Source organism: Branchiostoma floridae, chromosome 3 (assembly GCF_000003815.2).
Source record: "Branchiostoma floridae strain S238N-H82 chromosome 3, Bfl_VNyyK, whole genome shotgun sequence".
Taxonomy (NCBI): domain Eukaryota; kingdom Metazoa; phylum Chordata; class Leptocardii; order Amphioxiformes; family Branchiostomatidae; genus Branchiostoma; species Branchiostoma floridae.
The window spans coordinates 12,012,539-12,034,907 of NC_049981.1; the positions used below are offsets into that span (position 1 = coordinate 12,012,539).

The 22,369-nt window shown below is 40.7% G+C and overlaps 2 protein-coding genes across 4 annotated transcripts in view; one reads left to right on the top strand and one right to left on the bottom strand.

The window, feature by feature from the left end:
• Positions 1 to 1,771: 1,771 nt before the first annotated feature.
• LOC118412188 (transcription elongation factor SPT5-like) lies at positions 1,772 to 17,563 on the bottom strand. 2 transcript variants are annotated; one of them, XM_035814908.1, is made up of 29 exons: positions 17,364 to 17,562; positions 16,974 to 17,049; positions 16,273 to 16,428; positions 15,742 to 15,826; positions 15,304 to 15,436; positions 14,529 to 14,597; positions 13,651 to 13,713; positions 13,496 to 13,526; positions 13,099 to 13,167; positions 12,534 to 12,693; positions 11,895 to 12,082; positions 11,528 to 11,595; positions 11,230 to 11,335; positions 10,824 to 10,899; positions 10,272 to 10,429; positions 9,430 to 9,585; positions 8,845 to 8,942; positions 8,330 to 8,399; positions 7,936 to 8,061; positions 7,166 to 7,291; positions 6,866 to 6,950; positions 6,462 to 6,569; positions 5,989 to 6,094; positions 5,673 to 5,797; positions 5,320 to 5,428; positions 4,730 to 4,953; positions 4,088 to 4,392; positions 3,654 to 3,749; positions 1,772 to 3,367 (listed from the first exon to the last, which is right to left on the bottom strand). In XM_035814908.1, the coding sequence occupies exons 2-29, from the start codon at positions 17,031 to 17,033 to the stop codon at positions 3,221 to 3,223; spliced, it is 3,303 nt and encodes a 1,100-aa protein (XP_035670801.1). In that variant the 5' UTR covers positions 17,034 to 17,049; positions 17,364 to 17,562; the 3' UTR covers positions 1,772 to 3,220. The 2 variants fall into 2 exon arrangements, with proteins under 2 accessions (XP_035670801.1, XP_035670800.1); XM_035814907.1 differs by having other exon boundaries at positions 3,195 to 3,367; positions 16,974 to 17,044; positions 17,364 to 17,563.
• A 76-nt stretch (positions 17,564 to 17,639) lies between these two features.
• The window catches only part of LOC118412189 (alpha-1,3-mannosyl-glycoprotein 2-beta-N-acetylglucosaminyltransferase-like), a 43,042-nt gene continuing 38,312 nt past the window's right edge, over positions 17,640 to 22,369 (top strand). For both annotated transcript variants that reach the window (XM_035814909.1, XM_035814910.1), the window contains exon 1: positions 17,640 to 17,818. The gene's annotated coding sequence lies outside the window, so the exon portion shown is untranslated. The remainder of the gene's footprint in view (positions 17,819 to 22,369) is intronic.

The window sequence follows — 22,369 nt, forward strand, 5'->3', positions numbered from 1 at the left end:
CAAAACGGTTTGCAGATTACAAATCTGTACCAACATACCTTTGTAATGATACCAAGTTTGACAGCCTGGAATATACTCTTAGCAATGTTGCCTCTAAGCACTACCCTAACCCTAACCCTAACCCTAGCGATTAGTGCTTAAGTCATATCTCGGCAAGTAAGCACCCGATTTGAAAACGGTTTGCAGATTACAAATCTGTACCAACATGCCTTTGTAATGATACCAAGTTTGACCGCCTAGAATACACTCTTTGCAATGTTGCCTCTAAGCACTACCCTAACCCTAACCCTAACCCTAGCGGTTAGTGCTTAAGTCATATCTCGGCAAGTAAGCACCCGATTTCAAAACGGTTTGCAGATTACAAATCTGTACAAACATACCTTTGTAATGATACCAAGTTTGACCGCCTAGAATACACTCTTTGCAATGTTGCCTCTAAGCACTACCCTAACCCTAACCCTAACCCCAGCGGTTAGTGCTTAAGTCATATCTCGACAAGTAAGCACCCGATTTGAAAACGGTTTGCAGATTACAAATCTGTACCAACATACCTTTGTAATGATACCAAGTTTGACCGCCTAGAATACACTCTTTGCAATGTTGCACTACCCTAACCCTAACCCTAACCCTAGCGGTTAGTGCTTAAGTCATATCTCGGCAAGTAAGCACCCGATTTCAAAACGGTTTGCAGATTACAAATCTGTACCAACATACCTTTGTAATGATACCAAGTTTGACCGCCTAGAATACACTCTTAGCAATGTTTCCCCTTAGCACCAACCTAAAATCTAGACAAGAACAGTGTCAATCTATATGATACAAATGTGGAAAGTCTCTGTTCCATCCGTATAAACATCTCTTAAGAACGCAAATCTTCGGCATTTGTGCAACTGTGTCAATTTTTTTTTTGATACACCTGTAGTATGGCACTGTTCTTTCCGAATAAACCTCCCTTAAAAGCGTAGAATCTCGACAGGACAAGAACTGTGTCGATCTATATTGTAGAAAGTCTCTGTTCCATCCGTATATACCTGCCTTGATAAGACCGAAAAGCTTCGACATTGGCACAACTGTGTCAATTATTTTGACACACCTGTAGTATGGCACTGCTGTTCTATCCGTATAAACCTCCCTTGTAACGGAAAGCCTCTACATTGTAGTATAATATGTAAAAACAACATCAAGAGCACAGTAATCATTTAAACGTATAAAAGTTTCTGACATATCGCCGACTGAGGTGGTCCAACAACACTATACTATAAGTACGCTTTACCCGGAAGCAGTTGATCCTTGTCCTATAACTTGGTACATCGGAAAACTCCATGCAGTGCGTAACTCGTCTCGAATACAATGGCGAAACGCACCGCTAAAACCCTGTAAATTGGTCAACTTTGAGGCGTAAATACATGGCTTCTAACTGCGGTCTAGCTTTCAAATAGTTCCTCGTGATTTATCAATCCCTTCCAAGAACGGGGAACCATTTTTCAGGCTGATTTGACGCATCGCGGCTTTACTTTGCCGTTTTATATCTGACATATCGTAAGAACTCATCCGGGCTGAGTACACCATCGTGTTTTTTTTACAGCAGGTTACATCGTTTTCTCAGGCTCCGTTTTCTAATATAACCTCACCCCCAATAAAACAATTATTTCATGAATATCTTATAAGAAGTACTGTCAGCAGAGACACTCACTTGATACATAAAGTGCCCCATTTGCCAGAGTCAACATTCACACATAAAGCTGTACACCTCAATAGAAGCACACAACAAGCCAGTTTTGGTACTTATTTACCAGAAATCTCCTACCTGTATACCATATCAAGTACACAAAGTATACCATAACAAGGGTCAATGGCGGACATATCATGTTACATGGCACAAGGTAACGTCTACTTCTCCTACAATCTCTCGACCTGTCACCTTGATTTATCACTTGTCAGAAAACTTCCTTTTCTGTCCTTTAGAAGTTTATACTGCAATATAATACTAGCATTTTACAGATGAAGGAGGATAATTTATGGGTGTGGTAAGATGTTCAAGCTGAAAAGTTTCCTCTGGCTATGACTGGTTTGTACTACATTGGCCAACTTCCTTGCTTTTTTAAATGAATGCAGACTGTGGACAGTAGATATTTATTACATCGATGACACCATAGTATTAGATCATATCAGTACATGATGTGGGTGAGTCTTATATTTCAGCAACCATCAAAAGATGACAGAATGGAAGTACTGTGTAGATGTACCAGGAAGGATGTTGGAGAATTTTTTAGAAGGCAACAGACCAAATGTAGTCTGTGTAACACAAACTCCGCTGTCTGGGGCTGTAACTGATGTTGGACGGGCTGCTATAAGCGAGATTTATTCAGGCTTTTATCTGCTTGAGTCCTTTTCTATATTATTTCAACTATAAAGTATCAATTTACAATTTTCTGGCACCTATTTTCCTTCTATGCCCCCCTAAATGCCTTCCTGGTATATCTTCCTATCTATGTAGGAATGTGAAAATCTACACTACAGAGTGGGTGTCCATCTAAATGTATACTCTCCAAGCAGATATACAGCTCTTGCATATTTTTGCATCTTTTTCAAGTGGTGGCATTCTTGAAATAAAAGTGTAGCAAATAAAAAGTGTACCAGGAGTGGCAGGAAAAAGATAAAACAAGCCAAAGTCATATATCTACTTGGAGAATAGTAGACACTCACTAGTGGAGTTAAATATGTAACAGAAGAAAGTGTCTGCCATGTCAACACAACTGGCACATCTCTCTTTCCTGTGTTGTACAGTATATTCTCATATTATATTTGGTAATGGAAACCTTTTCACCTTTGACAGTAACATTCAGATATCCTATGTTCTCTATGGAGATGTCTGCTAGCCTGGGTGCCAGTACCTTTCTCTTGGTTGCTTCGCAGAGTTCTTTCTCGTCACCTACTACAGAAGCGACAGAGAGAGCTGAACAAAGCTAAAAAGACTGGCACCCAAACAAGAAGTTTTGTTTAGAACAATCTTGAATCCATGCATTGATACAGGCTCTTTTTCTTCACCTTGTCTTGGTACCTCTGACATCTTGTCCTGACATATCCCAGGTATCTAAGCTAGATCTACATGACGCCTTCTAACATCTCTCTCTTTCTACACGTCTTAAGAAACTATGCTGCACGCCCGAAAAAAGTCTTTGCTTTCGAAGATCCCACTGTCCAGCTCACAACACGACTACTAGTCCTTCTGTCCGAGTTTTCCCAGAAATCTCAGCTGTAGAATCTTGAGCTGCGCGTCCAGGTCCATGCGCACGATCCCGTCCTGCCCGTCGATATTGATGAGAGTTCCCGTCGCTTCTCGGTCCTCTCCCAAGATCACCTTCACCTGGACAGTGTACATCAAGTTCAGAGTCAAATATCTCAATAGATATGAATATCAAAGATATAAAATATACTATCAAAGATAGCAAAAACAGCAAGATAGCAGCTCTTTCAAATGAAATACATTGAATAAAACACATTAATTTGAGGATCAACAACACCACAGCATGCCCAGAACAGAAGACATAAAAAGTTTTGTTGCAGTACCAAGGGAAGACGCTGGGAGGCCCAAAAATCAACTTTGACGTAGACAAGTCTTTCCTTGCCTTGATGACGAGAGAGAGTGTTACCTTGTCGTTCTTGGCAGGTGCTTCTGGTTCCAGGTGTTCTCCCATCACGTTCACCATCTTGTCTGCTTCAGACAGGTATACGGAGCACATACCACCCTGGGGGGAGGGGGCAGACAACAGTGAGTATCTTTTTATATAAGACATACAATATTAGCTACACGTGCTCAGCTATAATCTTGTTCTTGTTTTAGCACAACACAGTGATAGAAGCCCCATCACAATGGGAATAGTCACTAGGAAATTCAATAAAATGATGATTCAAATGACACTTTTTTCTACAGAAGTAGATAGATATTGAAACTTTGCTCTAGCTTTTGACTGTGAAATCAGTATGGTCTCACTACTCCTGAGCTCACAGTGGATGCCATCATCAGCAATGGACTACTAGAGAGAAGAGTATGGAGGAAAATGTCAATGATGACTACAGTTCTCACCGATTGGCTACGGATAACTCCTCTCTGGTGGATGAGGTCGGGGTCTTCATGGGTCTCGCGGATTCGCACGGTGATGTCCACTGTCTGCCAATCAGTACCTCCCTGGTCCAGGCTAGCCCCTGGGGTCTGGGGGTTGAAACCCCCTGGGGAGGGGGCCCCCGGGGTCATGGGACTGAACCCCAGGGGCGAGGGGGTGGCCTGGTACCCTGCTGGGGAGGGCGTTGCCTGGTAGCCAGCGGGGGAGGGTGTGGCTTGGTAGCCGGCGGGGGAGGGGGCAGGCTGGTAACCTGCAGGGCTGGGGGTGGCTGGGAACAGAACACACAGGTTAACCTTCTCACTACTAAGGGTGCTTCCTAATAAACATGTATCAGTATTCTGATATGGGAACACAATCTACAAATGCATGGAACAATCCTGTAAGAAAGTAAACGAATAGGCAAAAAATGCAATTCACTCAACAGGAATATTTCTGCACTTAATCATACCAGTTGGCTAATGCACAAATATACAAGGGATATATGGTGCTGCATCTGTAGCTTGCAATTGCATCTTTTATTCATGTTTTGTGAGAAGCCTACATTTCCTTCATGGAAAATGCAATAAGGTCTATTAGATGTCATCTTAAGCACAGATAAGGAATACCTTGGTAAGATCCCTGTGGAGATGGCGTGGGTTGGTACGGTGAATACGTTGTCTCGCTCCCGTACATGCCCGCTGTTCCGGGCGTCTGTGGCGTGAAGGGTCCGGAGTGGTCCGCGGGAGAGTCTGCTGACACGTACCCTGGGGTGGCCGGGTTTGGCGTGGCGGCTCCGTAGCCTTGCGGTGACGGAGTGGCGTCGTCAAAACGGTAATCAAAATCATCAGGCCTGGAGGTATGGAACCAGAGATGAATTTTTGCTATTACATAACTCATTTCTTAATGCTGTAAAACACATAGTTTTTCACATGAAAATAAAAACTATGATGCCATTGCAGCTTCTTACTTCTTTTTCTCAATTTTGGTTTGTACCCATAAATAGTTGACTGAAAATGGCTAATACCAGCTCTGCCTTCAACTTTCAAGTACCTGAGTTATCAACCCAGAATTGAAGTGTTAAAAAATCTGGAATTATTGTAGAGTGGATCTCTCTTCCATCAAGTAATGTAGAAGCATCCTCATTAGATAGCTTTAAACAATGGTTACAACTTCATGTACATACAAAAAGTTTAGGCTATGGCCTGCTATGACTCACCTAGAGGGTGTGTTTGGATTGGTGGGGTCCCACGCTCCCGTTCTGCCTGGGGTGCGGCTACCATCGTCATGCAGCGGGGTCTGGGACCCATAGTGGGGGGTTCTGCCTCCTGTGGAGGGTAGAGAGTGGAGTTTGTGGTTCCATTGCCTGTTATTCTACTTGTACTATATAGTAGAATAGGCTATTTTCATGAATGTTACACCATTTTGAATCTGGGGATCACAACAGGTTGGAATGTGGGACAGAAGTGTTCAGCACAAGAACATCAGAAAGTCAACTGTTTTCACAAAATATTCAGAAATCATGAAGACATTCTAGTAGAGTACATTTAATTTCACTTGCTCCAGTCTTACCTTCGTACTGAGGTGTCTGTGAACCATACATGGGTGTACGGGACCCGGCGCCATACATCGGGGTCTGCGATCCGTACATCGGAGTTCTACCATACGACGTACTGGCACCACCTCTGGTTGGACCCCTGGAGAACAACATAAACAAAAACCAAACATGTATAATGTAGCAAGAAAGAATTAGATGCAAAGCATAGAAACATACGCATAAAATCAATCAGGTATTTGCTTTTTACCGGCAGTCTGCATATCAGGGTATACAATTCTAGCATTCTATCCTACTACTGTTTAGCAATAGTAAGAAGTATATGTTACGTACCCTACAGGGTTGAGTCTGGACCTGTCTACAGAGATAGTTTTACAGCTGGAGTGCAGTTCCACCCTTGCTGTGGACTCTGTAGCATCCTTCACCATACCGATATAGCCTGGAAACACACAACACAATCATAAGACTTCAGGTCAATCATTCAACATGGAATTTTCCCTCTTTAGGGCATTAACACTTCATTTGTTCCTGTACCATAACATATGTACTGTGACAACCATACATTATCTTTTTGCAATTTATGGAATAAATTTCATGACTCCAGACTGTTGTCTTCCCAAAACCTTTGATTCATTTTGTCTCAAGGTTACACAAAAATAGTTGCAAAGAAATGTTTACATTACATTGTGTTGGGTAAAAAGTTATCATCTATCAAAACAAGGGCTTTCCTTTTTTCCAAGAGGGTAATGGTTCTTCAATCTTGCAAGGCCCTTGACAGAGCCAGACATTTTGTCTGATGAGCTTACCCTTGTAAGGCCCCTGACAGATCCTGACAGTCTGCCCGATGAGCTCCATGTCTCTCCTGGCCCTCCCCCTCCCCCTGCCCTGACCACCTCCACCCCCTCCTCTGTCTCCTGTAAACAAATACCATCACAAATGTCATACACAAAAAAGCAAAATTCACAGCAATAAAATTTAATCACTCCAGTGTATGTCAACAGAAATTTTACATACAAATGGATAAAATGTAAGAAATCTAATCTATTGCCATGTATCTACTTGAATTCAGTTGAAGGAGAACATTATTGGAGGGAAAGCTACAAGCCAATCACAATGCCTCTTGACTGTAGGTAGTGACGTGATTGGCTGGTGACTTACTTATTTAAATTCTATTGCTTACAGATGAACAGGGTTGTTGGAAGTGACTTACCCCCACCACTGCTGGGGTGTTGTGGACTGGACAGTCGAGGGGACATCGGGGCAAATCCTCCCATCACTGTGGTTGTGTTACTGGGCTGGATAGGTAGAAATTATTAACATAAACCTATAGCTCATTTCATATTGCTCTGTTCAGAAGCAGGTACAATGCATTCAACAGGTTATCCTTACATTGTGGTATTTTATACTTTTTTCATCAGGTTGAGTTTTCACCAAGAGAAAGAACAGCAAAAGCAGCTTACATACAAATAAAATTGCACAAAGATTTTATGATCTACAGTGTGTAACTGACCCTTGACCCTCCGGCGAGCACCACGTGTCTGGAGCGCACCACAAACATGCCGCCATTGTCTGTCATCATCTTGGAGTACAGGAAGGCATAGCTACGGTACAGGTGCTTCACCTCACCTTGCCGGCCCTACAGGTAGGTAAACAGTGTTCACCCATCAGTTGACAGGGTGGTTAAATAATTACACTATCAACACATCACATGGTTTCACTGTGAACTGTGTGAGAAACTGTGGAACCAACAAAGAAGAGTTATTTCTTGGTGTCAAAATGCCTACAAAGGCTGACAGTATTCTAATTTTGGGACTTAAATTTGCATTGACAAAACAATGTACTGTCCAATCTTCCATGACTAAGACAATACTACTGCATGACTAATGTCAAACCTTGGCCTATTATGTAAATAGGAAAGGAAAGAAAGGAAAGTGATTTCAATCCAGTTTTAGCTCACTGAAGAGCTAGTCTTCCACTGATTGTGACAGAGAGGACAGATGCTATATACAGTATTTACAGAGTCATTGTAACAGGGAAATTCCCCAAGCTCTTTTTGACAAGTACAGTGAACAGTGGACCATGGCTTAACATCCTGTCGTACAGACTGCAACCCTTTCCGGTAGGTTACATGTCAGGTGAGCAAAACAGCCGGAATCAAACTCATGGCTTCTAGTTTCTGAGGCAGGGCCACTAACCACTGGACTACACATGCTACCTGACTTTCAAAAAGGAAAGCCTGTCACTTGCAAGTTAGAAAGACTTATGACTTGCTGTACCCACCGAGTGTTGTCCATCTATGACCTTGACAATGTCTCTGACTTGGATGTTGTTCTGTTCAGCATCAAGGGCAACTGCATTCCTCGTGTTTTTCTTCTGTGTGACTGCGTTCTGTTTAACATTAACCACCTGGCAAGGAAAACAAAAAAATTCACACATGGGTTGGTACTATTGTTGTATAATAATCAAGTATCAAACTGTTGTATATCTAGCACTGATGGTTTTTATACTGAGAAAGCTATTTCAAGAACTCATTTCAATCAAGTTTGATACAAAAGGAAGAATACACTACAACTACAAGTGTCCAGAGGTTACAGAAGCATTGACTTTAGGCTACTGTACGCTTGCTTAGTGTATCACTACTGTATACTACTGCATTGGAGGAGACTGTTCTTACCTTGCCATGCATATTGAGCACTGAGAACGACTCCCTCTCTAGTCTTACAATGATGCCTACTGTCTGTGGACTGAAGAAGAAAAAATACATCAACTTCAATCTTAAAAGTGCAATAAATTCTCTTAAGACAACTAAAATATTCTCCCAATCAAAAACTTTTACTGAAGAAGTCTATTGGTTTATCAACAAGTTTTTTTTAATTGTAAATTCTTCTATAGAGGAATGAAATATAACCAGGGGGCCCAAACCCTAAACCACTTACTCTCTGGCCAAAGAGGCATCTACACTCAAAAATTACAACCAGAACAAGTCCGGGACTTGAGATCTCAAAATTGGAAATTTCACTGCAGTACTGTAACAAGCCGCTTAGTGGTCCAAAATTCAATCACTTCAAGGTCTCTACAAGACCTACCCACATATCAAATACCAAAACGGGCGTTCTAGAGCAACGCTGTCCATCCGCAAACATAGTACATAGTAATGCTACTAAAAACATTATTGGCAAAGGTACTGACTCAAGCATGACTAGATCTCCAAACTGGAACTGTCCCATGGAGTCCACTCCTGAGCTCATCTCTGTACACAATTGCAGGTCCTGGGGCCGCACTTTCAACTGGAAAACACACCAAACACAGTCAAGAAATATCCAGGAAAGTTTTTTTGTTTGTTGTGCCATGATTTTGTTCTCCTTATTTTGAAATGAATAAAAAGAAAGAACTTAAAAAAAAAAAAAATATCCAGGAAAGTTTCAAGACCATGAAAATATATCCAACTTGTTTTCAGCCCCAAGGAAAAATGTCATCCTAAGTAATTCTAAACAAATCAAATCAAATCATACTTATTTCTGTCGCAAGATGTAATTTACATTCCTCTCATGCAATCCATTTCAAACAATATTCTATATCATGTTCCTTTTTCCCCCAAAATGAACCATCCCATAAAACTAACAAAAAAGGTTTTCATCATCTTCTTGTTTGTACATAATATATGTAACATGCATGTTAAACATCTCCGTATGAACTATGCCACATTTCAGAAACTAAACATTTTATTACTGAAACACACTATCAAAACATGTGATCTTGAGACAGGCTGCTTACCTCATGCATAGTCAGGTCAGAGAACAGCACGACATAGTGGTCCTCCACACGGACAATCAGACCCGTGTCCCCCTCGTACCGGCCTGCGATCACCTTCACGTGGTCGCCCATGTTGAAGTGCTTCCTCAACTCATGGGAAGGGAACTCCAAAGGTTCCTGTGGAAATACAATCAAAATAGTTAAAGTAAATTTCTGATAAGAAATTGGAAAATGACATGTATTGTAATATTTTTTGGCACTGGGGGTGGAGCTGTTAAATGTTTACTTTCATGGCATTAAGTTAAAGGATTTGATGTACATCTGTCCAATCTTACTGGTATGGTGTTAGGATATGTTACAAGGATATTTGTACTGCTTGACAAAAAAAATTTTCTTTACCATTTCTCTGATCTCATATTCGAATATTGGTTAATTCGAACTTGTCTAAGAAGACCACATAGAGAATCCGGTCATTTTAGACAAGCGGTCTTCTTATAAAGAAGGAGAGTGACAGGCGCAAAGCAAGATAGATGGCATGCGGATTTCAAAGTTCATGTCCTTTAATCATTGACAAACGTGCATACTTGGAAGTACAAGAAACATGTACACAAAATGTTATACCAATTGAAGTAAAATTGAAATGCTTCCTAAATTTATGTTTTTCTTCTCTATTTTTCTAGATTCTTAAGATAATATTCATGCAAATTTGTAGCTTTGTTGGGCCAAACAGCATCATTTTCCCTGTTGGTATTGTTTGTCAAAACTTGTGAATGAGACTTACCTACCTTGAGGTCCTAATGTTTAGGCATGTCAGTGACTACTTTCTACCATTAGCAAGACAAGAATGGAAGCCTGCTGCATACCTTGAGGTCCTCGTGTTTCGGCATGATGGTGACCTTGTTGCCATCCACAGTCATGACCTTGCCCTGCAGGTGGATGAGTTCTCCCTCTGCGACCTCCACGATGTCACCAGGTGCCAGGCTGTGCTGCTTGTCAACCTTACCTCTGGACTCAGGTACCACTAGATGCCATGGTCAAGGGATTAACACAACCTTCTGTACTTATAACAAATATTACTAACAATTTCATGATAGTAACGAAATTATGGAGCTTTGTATCTACCCACCAAATACAGAAATCTACGGCATGATCATGAGATAGGTCAGTTTATATTTGCTGATACAATGTGTGGCCTGTAGCAACTTATGAAGAAACTGCAGAATAACCTTCTCTGTGAATACTGGACACTATATGATATATAAAGAACTTAATGATTTTCTGATAAACGTTACTTCTTCTATTACCAGTACTTTTTTAACATTGCCCTATATACCCTGACACACAGAGCCAGTTCCTCCATATAAATTATAATACAAGCATCTCATAGCTAAGACAGACTGATGTAAGAAGGATACACTCTATGTCCATCCCCTCTGGCTGGTCTTCAAACTTCTCCAACTCTGACAGGGTGGGTTTTACTCCTTCTGTGATCTAAGAAACAATGCATGCTTTAATGCTTGACCAACATCATTTCTTCATGTGTTTTGATAACTTTCACAACTTTAGAAAACAAAGAATGCTCAGTGGATCAAACATACATGATTATACACATGTTCAAAATGGCAACTAGAAAACTAGAAAATACTATTGATTGTACTATTAAACAACTATTATCACTAATTATATATCGAGTGTACTTTCTGTTACCCTATTGTCCTTCTGACTGTTCCTTGACAGTCACATTAGAATTACAGTAATTCACCACACACTCAAATAACTGTTATATCTAAAGTCTTGTTTTTTTGTTATACCACAACTTACGATTGCTGACATGACAAAAGTCTTGAAGAGGAAGCCCTTGCGGCTGTAACGGTTCCCCTCGAAGATCAGGAAGTCTCCGTCTGAAGTCACCTCACCTCCGATCGCTCTGCAAGAGATACATTAAACAAAGGTTTAACCAATAAAATCTAAGTTCATAGTCCTGTGTTTAAGTTAGATATCTCCCAACACAGACACACTTTAATAGTACTGTAAATTCAGTTACTTTGGCTATGGCTTTATTCTACAATGCAGTGGTAATACACTGGAAAGTTTATCTAATTCAAACCATGACACTTACCTGATGGCGTCGACGTCAAACAGTTTCTGTGGTGGTCGGCGGAACTTTTTCCTCTTCTCCCCCTGGTCCTGGAGAGAAGAAAACAGTGTACACTTTACAAGGAGACACAAATTCAGCAACAAGGAGGGAAAGCAGAAACTTAAGACTATAACTGTAGCCACTGACTTTGCTTTTGCAAATCATCTTCATCCCAACTTTCTGTGCATCTCTTAACTTGGTGTAAACAATACACTGCAAGGATCAATCTTTGGCGTGGTCTAATCAGGGAGTATCCCACAAATGCATTTTTCTTTTGCCCATGACATTTTGCCCCTTATGAAGTAAAAATCAAAAAATTGTTCCAGGTTTGCCTAGTCTTGTCCCTTACCTGTGAGGCCTTCTGTACACCCCTCAGCTTGGTGTAGTCCACACGAGGGATGAGTTTGAGGTGAACAGAGTTCATGCTGGGCTCGACATAGTCCACCTGTGCCAGGTCATCCTTGTACACACCTCGCTTCAGCCGCACCCACGACTTGGGCTTGAGCGCGACTGTTTCTTTTACCACCTTTAGGACATCTACAATGAAAAATTGTGAAACATCGGTGAATACTGTTGTCAGAGGCTATACTAGTATGTAAATTGCACCTTTTGTTAAAAGCAATGTTAAGCAGTGATTTCAAAGTATTTTAGGCATTCGAAAAGAAATGCTACCATTAGAATGGATATGAATATGAATATGAGATACTTTATTAATAAGTAGGCGGATAGCATAATTCATTGGTGAATATACTTTCTGAAATGACAGCTTCACAAAGCATTTTATCCTAAAACATACCAAAAGTTCATTTTCCGCAAAATTTGTCACATGCTTTACTGGTGTAACATAATAATATGATGTTTTTTTCCTAATTCCCTACAACTGCCATGTCAGCATTTAACTTTTTCCCTACTAAGGTAGACTTTTGATACCAGATCTGTACTGGTTACAGTGTTGTACAGTAGAATAAAGGTTAAATAGAAAACCCACCTGTCATCTCCTTGATGGGGACCATCTGTTGTTGCCACAGCCCCATGCGCAGGTTCCCCACCCCTGTGATGGCCGCCTTCACGTGGGTCTGTTTGAAGGACTCCACGTACACATACCCCTTCAGACCCTCCTTAGCAACAATGGACTTGATCTGCAGGGGCTGCAATTACATGGGAGAGTTCTTTAGTCTGTGCTTATTTTCACTGACAGACTTAAAGACAACAAGGTATCTTTATAAAGTACAGTTAGTTAGTGAAACATGCACATGTACCACACAATATATATACAAAATTTGTCAGTTGTTTGTACATTATGCATAAAGATTTGCAAAACTAAGACAATGACTGTGCCTCCAAGTAATTTTCACAAGAATTGGCGGACTTATAAACTGCAAGTTTCATGAACAAAAATTGAATGAAATATGTTATACCCTACTGTAAAGGATGTTATTTTTGAAAGGGTAAAAATTGACATGAAGTACGGTCATATTCATCAAGTAAAAAATACTGAAAAAATGTTATCTTTGACAAGAGACAATTGTCATGTGATGAGTGCAGAAACTTACTTCATCTGAGTACTGCAGAGCAATGAACTTCCTCATCATCATGATGGCTGTCTGTTTCTCCTCTCCTATCTGGAAATTAAAACAATATCATGTGTCAAACCAGGTAACATCTTAAAACTGAGGAAAGGGAACGTTGATGGAGTCTATTTTTCAGACGTGAAACTTTTTCTTTGTCACTTTCAACTTTTTTTCTGTAAACTTTCTCTTAGACTGTACAATTCTGCCAGAAAAGAATGCCATTTTTACACAAACCTTACCGAATCTGCCATTCTTTTTCTGCCCCTGGGTGACACTTTATTGACTGGTTCATTTATTTTTTAATTCATTCTTTCTTTTCTTTCCAAGTGACTTCTACCTTTTTTACAAACTAGAAACATTAAAAAAAGGGACAACCTACCCTGCACTTGACAGTCCACAGGTTTGGATCTCTGTTGAAAAAAAGGGATGAAAATTTAGGATCTCAAGTCAAGTGCAAATAACCACAGTTCTGGCTTTTTTCAAAGACATTATCTGTTATAATAACGATGTACCAAAGGACAGAAGTGGACTTACTTGACTCCAGGTAGCAAGCCTTGTTGTGTGATGTCATCAGACAATTCATACTCTCCTCCAGTTCTGAAACATGATGTTATATTAGTTATAGCAATTCAACAACAAAGGTATATGCATGATACATACAATTTGGATGTGTGAAACTTAAAGTTAAACTCTGGAAATTCTTTACAAAAAAGAGAAACCTTTTCCTTACATTATACTTCATCAAAATTTCCCAATTTACAGTTACTAATCCAAAAATAAAACCCTTTCCTTAGTATAAGTAACAACCCCTTAACTTTGTCACTGCAGGAGCCAAATTGATGTGTGCATCTTACATCCAGTGTTATGCTTTCATACAGTCTGCAATGTCTCTATTCTATTATTGTTGGCATCCATCTGTCTCAGGAGACAATGGCAGGCAGACAGTCACTGTCCGTGGTGAGTTAGGCAGTCTGTTTGTCTGATCTGCACGTGGCTTTTTAAGGTGAAGGACAGGGACAAGAACTGCATGCAACATGTAAGACGGCCCCAGCAGATGCAGGTTTGTTGTTTGGAGTTGCAATCTCCTAGGAGGACTTCTGACTAAGGATGTAAGGGGTTCCTCCTACCCGACTCGTGTATAGCGCATGTGTCATGCCCGAACATGCCCCTAAGGCCAGCCACTGCTACAAAGGCCTGTCATTGCCACTAGCCTCAGCTAGGTACTCATTTACACCTGAGTTAAGTAAGGAAGTCTTGTAAAGTGCCTTTCCTTAGGGCACAAGGTCAATGATATGGCTGGATTCGAACCCAAGCCCAATGTGCTACCAATTTCACCACACAATCTCACATTATCTATACTACCTTATAATATATTGGGTGTCAGAAAGAAAGTAAAGAAGACAAACACTTACTCATCTCTGCTGCTCGAGCTGGCATACTTTCTCATGTAGTATTCACCCAGCTCATCTGCTTCTCGGTCTCTGCAAAGAGGAAATACAAACACTTTGAGACAAAGTCAACAACACCACAGCATGCCCAGAGCAAGAGGTACAAAAACTCAAAAGCTGCAGTACCAAGGTCAGCCATCAGGTGGCCCCAAATCAACCCTGTCCTTCAAGGCTTCATGCCCACAACACTAATCCACATCAAAATCCTCCTGGCTAATCCTTAAATAATTGCTGCAGAAAATTTACATACACACTGTAACACAGACAAATGGAGTCCAAAACAATATCTTCAACAGGTAACACATTAAACAATCTGTCAACCTTAACATTTGCACATGGAACTGTTGGTGTTGTTTAAAGGCATCCAAGGATCAATGTCTCTGGTGTACTTGGTCTCTGGATAGTTTTAAAGAACACTTGCAGATAGATGTACAAAAGTTAGGTGTGACGGGTCGAATATAACCAGCTGCAGCTGCGCCACATGCCTGTGAAGCTGTGTGCAAGTGTGCAAGATGTCGGTAGCTTGAGGGATGAATCTACTCTACTATATACTGCATACTTCTCAACGGATGGACCCTCAGTGTGCAAGATGTCAGTAGCTTGAGGGATGAATCTACTCTACTATATACATGTCTGTGAAGCTGTTGTGTTACGCCCAAGGGCGGTCATACCGCCAATATCTAATTTCTTACAGATACAGAATGAATCTTACTCTAAATTAGTTAGGAAAAAAACTTACCTCCACAGGTTGGCCAGTCGCTGTGCGCCACTCCGCTCCTGGTCGGAGTCACCGATGACAGAACTCTTCTCGATCAGGTCCTGAGCACCCTCCTCCCAATCCTCCTCCTCCTCAATATCATCATCATCAACATCTGGTACAATTATAACAAAAGATTTAGAAGGGAATTTATCACATCTCTCTTAGGCAGATATGATAATGTATAATACAAATATGGATGTAAGAAGAAAAAATTACTCTTTGATTGCATTCAAAATTGTTATAAAAAAATGATTCTGAATGTCCCATTTCCTTGTCCTCATCTTTTATCTAATTTTGTATTACCACACAGTAGGAAAGAATTTTTCCATTTTTTGATACAAGAAAAATAAAGATATAAACAAGCTATTAACATATATGTACTTTTATATTCACTTAGTGATATCTAAAGATACATACCGGCCTCGTCTAGGATAAATCCACCATATCTGGGCTTCTTTTTCTTTTTCTGTCCTACTCCGTAGTCTTCATCTTCTTCCTCATCCTGAAAATAATCATCACTACTGTGTCAGCAATATGAAGGGGTACATAATGTTGCAAACCAAATGAACCATTCTCAAACCAAATGAAGACAATTCAAGAGAAATGCTTCTAATGCACAATGAAAACAAATAAAGTAGTCAAGCAGAAAATAAGAACAGAATAAAGAGAAAAACAGAAGAAAGGGTACACAATTGTAATTTCATCATACAAAATGTTGAACAATAGATATAAGCTGGAGTAGACAACATGCAGTATATGCCTTCTATTCTAACCATAGCTTTACACACAAAAATAAAACAAGAAAGGGAAACAATTGGAAAAAGAAAATGAACGACACCCAAAATCTATGAGACTACGCAGAGAAGAAATCTGGAGTACATAAATGAAGTAAAGTAAGGTAGCATGCAGTAGAGACAGCAGTCCCGTAACCCATGCCCATGCACATGCCTCGTAATCGTCTTCCTCATCCTCTACCTCATCCTCCTCTTCCTCCACCACATTCTTCCTTCTTGTGTCAACATCTTTTGAGTCGTCTTCACCTCCACTGCCTCCTCCACTGCCCCCGGGGCTCCCGAGGTCACTGCCAATGTCGCTTGCAGCATCCTAGAAAACAGAACACCAAGATGTCATGAGAAGTTGTTCATGTCCTTGTCTCATCTCAATCTACAATCTATCCCTACATGGTCAGCCATCAGGGCACCACAGAAGATTTGGTAACCAGTTTTCTCCACCCTTGTTGGTTTTTTGTTTTCCTTAATGTCGTGCCTGCCTATCTTTTCCATTGCCTACCCTTCTGTCTTCCTTTCTTGGTGGTTTCTTGCATGATAGTTTGGGCTAGGCAATGGCCGTGACAAGTGGCCATTCCACTTCTGTATTCTTTCTTTAGTCTTCCATTTGGCTTCACGGTTATGCATCATCCCTGCCTTTCTAATTTAACTTCCTAACCACAGTAGAATCCTAGTTAGGTTATCTCCTACCTTTCTAATTAGGATAACCTAGTAATTATACTGTGGTTATTAAGTTAGGTTATTCCAAACTATTAGAAAGGTAGTGGAGGATGCATAACTGTGAAGCCAAATGGAAGGGTGTTCTTTGTGCAATGATAAGTCACGAAAAGGAAAAGGAGACAAAAAATAATCTGTTGTTACCTCGTCGCTGGCGACAAAGCTGCCATCGTCTGAGAAGTTGCTCCCTTCACTGTCAGACATCTTCTGATGACCTGCATTGAAAGTGAAACCATAATTTCTTGTTTTGTCATCAAATCATACAATATTTTCACACTAGGAAAACTATAAACACCATCATACACAAGTCATGTACAATTCAAAAATAAATAAATATTTGTTCACAACCAACAAAAAAAACCATGAGAGATATGAGCATCAAAACGTTGAAAATGTGGCCAAGATCTACTTGTGGACACAGATTTAGTGCACAACAACATGACGCCTAACACGAGTCCTCAAAATTCATAACATCGTTTCCATAAAAGCAACAATATTGTCAACACCAATCAGCTCAGTACAACCCTACTGTACCTTTTCTGTCCTGTGGCGCTACAGAAGTCAGAAACTCTAACTGAAACAGCTCAGAAAGGATCAAACTTTTCACGCAAAACCACGATGTCCACTTCCCCACTTTGTCCCAAACGCACGGTGATGTGTACACGTATGTGAAAAGTGTGGTAACGTCACCATTTTTTGCTGTAAATCGGATACGTCATTCGTATGTGGATATACCCTTTGACCTGAATCGTCATCAGTTTATGTGGTTTTTCTGCAACGTCATGCGATTTGCGTTCTCCTGGATTCCACCGTGCGGCTGCGCCGTGACCTTTTAACCCGTGTGGATTCTGTGTTGGAAATCGACACAGTCAACGTGGACACGAAGTTGTCACGGGTCCTTCTGCTGCTGTTTGGTCGAGATTTCCAGCCATTTCTGCCAATATTCTGCTTTCCAGCCTCGACTGCACTCTCCAGAAATATTTCCGAAGGTAAGATCGCTGCAGAACGTTACCATACCGGGGAGACACCACTCGAAACGCCGTCAAGTAAGGGGGATGGTTTCCGGGAGGGTACCGTACCAGCTGATTTGCGCCCACTCGGTCCAGGTTTCTGTTTAATGTTTTCTGACGGAGTTTGTCGGTGGTTCGATCCATTGGCAAGTCCGTGTGGATTGGTCCTGTGTGTGCTCGTGAATCGCCCTTGTAGGGCCCTACCTGTTGGAAATTAGAAACATCGGTCTGTGGTATCCAGGGATGGCGATATCACCACACTGCGGTACCCACACTGCAAGTGGCGGTACGCTCAGTTGGGTTGTCTTCCTGGACTTCATTGTCACCCGTCAAGACAATTCTGGCCATAAACTAATAGTATTGCTGGTAAACGTAGTTATATACGTTGTTATGAAAAATATATAATCCGTCATTTTCTGGCATATTGTAATTTCTTGTTGCAGTTGTTGGTCCCCAAGCTAGTGGTCTTCACTCATTTATCTCTATAGTGACCTTGTGTATGAGAACTGACAGGTGTTGGAGCAAGTTTGCCATACCTCCGGCCTGACCCTCTTGTATATTTAGAAAGCCCTCCCAATTTGTCATCTGGGAACTGCACAGCTTTCATCAATTATAATTTTTGGGAGAAGTACCACCACGATATCGCTCCACTCTGCACATCTTGAAACAATATATTATGATTTTGTAGGTACAAATCAACAGTGAAATTTAATGCCTGATTGTATACATGAGCTCCACACCCATCTGATCCCCAGCCAGAAAGAACAGAGTGGTCAGTGCCAGGCTTGTACATCAATTTGGTGCGAGGTATGCAGAACACATTCTGGCAAAGGAGAGGGCATCGCAAATCATTCAGGTTTTTCTGGCCCACTCCCAGACAGGCTTGTCAGAAAGTAGGTCACACTCCTGCTGCCCCTGTCCTTTGTTGTGCTGATTTGTATGCAAGCTGGGTGATCCTCTGGTCCCACCTTTGATGTTGAGCCTGACTAGCCACAGTTCCAAGTCTTGCCCAACCATCTGTGCTTATTGCAGGACGCATCTGCGGTTCTGGCTCTGGTTATGCTTGATTCATTGTTCTCTAATAACAAAAGGCGAGTGAAAGTATTAGATCTCACTTTGATCCAGAGAGAAATGAATTGAATGTGATCATACGATGCTATTTATTGTCTTTATCACACGGTCTTTATCAGATTTGTGCATTCGGGTGGAGCAGGCCTCATATGAGATGCAACCTGCGGCGTGGTATGAGCTATTAATGTCTATAACTGGTGCTCTTTTATCTTCGTTGCTCATGGCTGAAATGCGGTAATGTACTGTAGAAGGGGATTTTTTTTGGTGGTATTTAAATAAAAGAGAAAATTGAGTGTGCGTTTGTGTTTTCTTTTAAGTTCACAGTTAAAAGAAGGAGGTAGGAAGGCAGAAGACACAAACATTGTGGTGGTTTTATGGTTGCAATGAACAGCTCACTGCAAAAAAACTTGAATCCCCTTTTAGTTACAGTAGCTACATCAAATAACGTTTGAAGGCGAAACTGTCTATAGTTTCTACCAGAAGCTTGTATTTAAACCATTGCTTACAAAATAGTCCTCAGAGTTTGAAGCTTGAAATCATTGCTGTATTGGTCAAGAAGGCTTTATGTTCATGGCTTCCATATGTAATCATGTGCATACTTGAAGATAACCATGAACATTTCTGCAAAGAATCAATTTTCTCCCTACCCCAAAATAAAACTCCAGGACCTGGTAACATTTCTCATTTTACAGTACATTTCCTTGCTATAATTTGAAGTAGACTGAAAATAGCAAATGGAGGAGATGAATGGTATCATTAGTAGCAAACCAAGCTGAAAACTAAGCAATTACAGAATGGGTAAGTTTGAGAGGTTGTTTTGTGACCAAGCACACTAGATTTTGACAATGTGACTCATTGTGAGGGTGTGTTTGAATGCCACAAGCTGTCAAAACTGGTGCTGTTTTGCCACTACTTGCAGAAATGGTTTCCCTGGAAGTTGATGCAGGTGGTATTCTAGCTCTGTAAGTCTGGCTCAGTCGTATTTCCTCTCCAGTCTACTATCAGGGAACAGGGAAATCCAGATGAATGTGTTATAGGAAATTTCATTCTTACTAATCTTAGGCTTCCAGTGTGCTTATTCTTCCTGGTACATGGATTGCATTACTCTAAGCAGATGTTGAGGCCCAACTTGGTATTTCAGACATGAGCTGGTGCACCTTACCCAGGCACAGAAAGATATTTGGGTGCAGAACATTAAAGGGTAGAATGTCTGTTCTGCGAAATACAAATCTTGCTAACTTCAAAACTATTAGCTAGAAAAATTTGGTATGAAATGATGATACCCAACAGTTTGTAGATTGAACTTGTTTCATCTAAGACTGTAACAGAAAAGCAGAAACATTTTTTTTTGGGGGGGGGGGGTGCATTTTCTTGACTCTTTATTTTTTGCTTTCAAAATCCTTTTGAATGCAGGAGCACTGAACCTCCTGTTTGAAGCCTTACAAAGAAAGTCCTATGCAGTAAAAAAGAAAAGTTTGCTTTTACACAGGCGTGGTAAATGTTAGTTTTGTTGGGAGTTGTCTTTAGCAGCTTGTTGACATGTGATTAATGTTCTCTGTCCCATTGTTAAGTACTATGTTGGTGGCAGATGAAGTGTGAATTTCTTATCACAATGGATTATGTGATAATTACATTAGACACAGTAACGTATCATTGGTTGACTGTTTGTCTTTGTTTGTCTAAGGCTAACAAGACAGTTTTTGCTAGATTAGAATTTTTGTGGATGTGCAGTTTGTGCAGGTGCATTTTCTCCCACATCTTGCCAAGAGAGATTAGGTACTGCCACCAAAAACCAACAAGTTGCATTCCAGTGAAACTGATATGACTTTATCTCTTAGTGCTGCAGAGTCCTGTCATGGAATAAATTGGACTGATCTGGATCAACCTGTGTATCTTGGCTCTAGTCCTGGTGATGTTTGAACCTTTGTTTCTTCATGAAAGCTCAAATCGGCCTGCAGGCCGCTTTTCATTGAGGTCATGAGGGAAGAGGCAAGGGTCAGACAAGTATGGAAGAACAGAGGCCTGTCAGCTATTTACTTTGCATGTGTCATTTCTGTGTGTGTAAGACCACCCTTAGTACCCTTCCTTTCACAGGTAGGCACCAATGGCTACTTGGAACAACCCGTCACACATACTATTTGCACTCAATATACATGTACCGTATATTCTCGAATAAAGTACGCACCCCAATTAAAGTACGCACCCCTGATTTTGGACAAGTCTTAGACAGATCTTTGGGACTGAAAGGTAAAATGGAAAAACTCAAATAAAGTACGCACCCCTTCTCCACCAATTTTGAAAAGACCTTGAACTGGATGAATTCAAATTTATGATGTTTTCCCCAGGTTATTTTGCATGAAATAACCTGCATTTACACTGTCATTGTCTCTATAAACTTGTGAATTGCCTACTGCAAATTATAAAAATCACTGTGAACTGGTAGAAAACCAGTTGTACAAGTCAAAGTCACTAACTCAAAAGGATTGTATGCAAATGCCAATCTTATGTAAATCATGTTAAGACAATTTCTTTGTTTCATGTTTAGACAACTACAAGACAACAACAATGTGTATGTTTTGAAACATTACTAGAAGTGTAGCTCCACCTTGCTTTATTTTAGGCTTTTTTTTTACCATTTCTCTGTGCAGTAACCTCAAATAAAGTATGCACCCCAACTTTGGCAACAATTTGTAGCACCTTTTCAATTTTGAAAAGTTAAAAAAGTGCGTACTTTATTCGAGAATATACGGTACTTCAATGTTGATTATTTTGTCCGGAGAGGGGACCATTCCAAGAGACTCTGATTGATAGTATAAGAGGATTGGATACAAGGCTAAGGCAATGGTTCATGGTCAATACAGGCCCTTTCACACTTCAGACAGTTCAGCTGCAGCACTGGTATGTAAGGACAGTTTACCTGCTACTCTCTGCCCCACCCAGAGACAAGTAGAGTCAAGGTTACCTGTCATTTTGCATTGCTATAAGAGGGCAATTTTCTGTGCCTTTTTAAAGAGTTAGTTGTGTTCCTCAAATGAGAACAGTGCAATGAAACCATTGCCAAAACCTTTTGCTAAAACACTATGGAATTCACCATAAGTATACCAGGATCCTCCCACACAGACTAACATGAAACGCTATCCTGGCCAATTTTCGTCTGTTTGTAATATTAGTCACTGTATAGGTTTATGGTAGTAAATATTGGAGAGGATGTCAGCCAAACAGGATGGCACCAAGGCTATTGGCAGACAAGATATGAAAAGGTCACCAAAGGGTCACCCCCATCTCTATAGTACCACTGTAACACGAACCACTGACTTCATATGTTGCCATGTTGGAAATTAACAAAGTCTCTACTCTCTGTCAGTCAGCTATCTGATAAGTATGTTGGTTTTGATAAGTATGGTATTCATTTGCTAGTATTGATGTAAGGAGTTACTGTGTTGAAACTTCTGCAGTGGT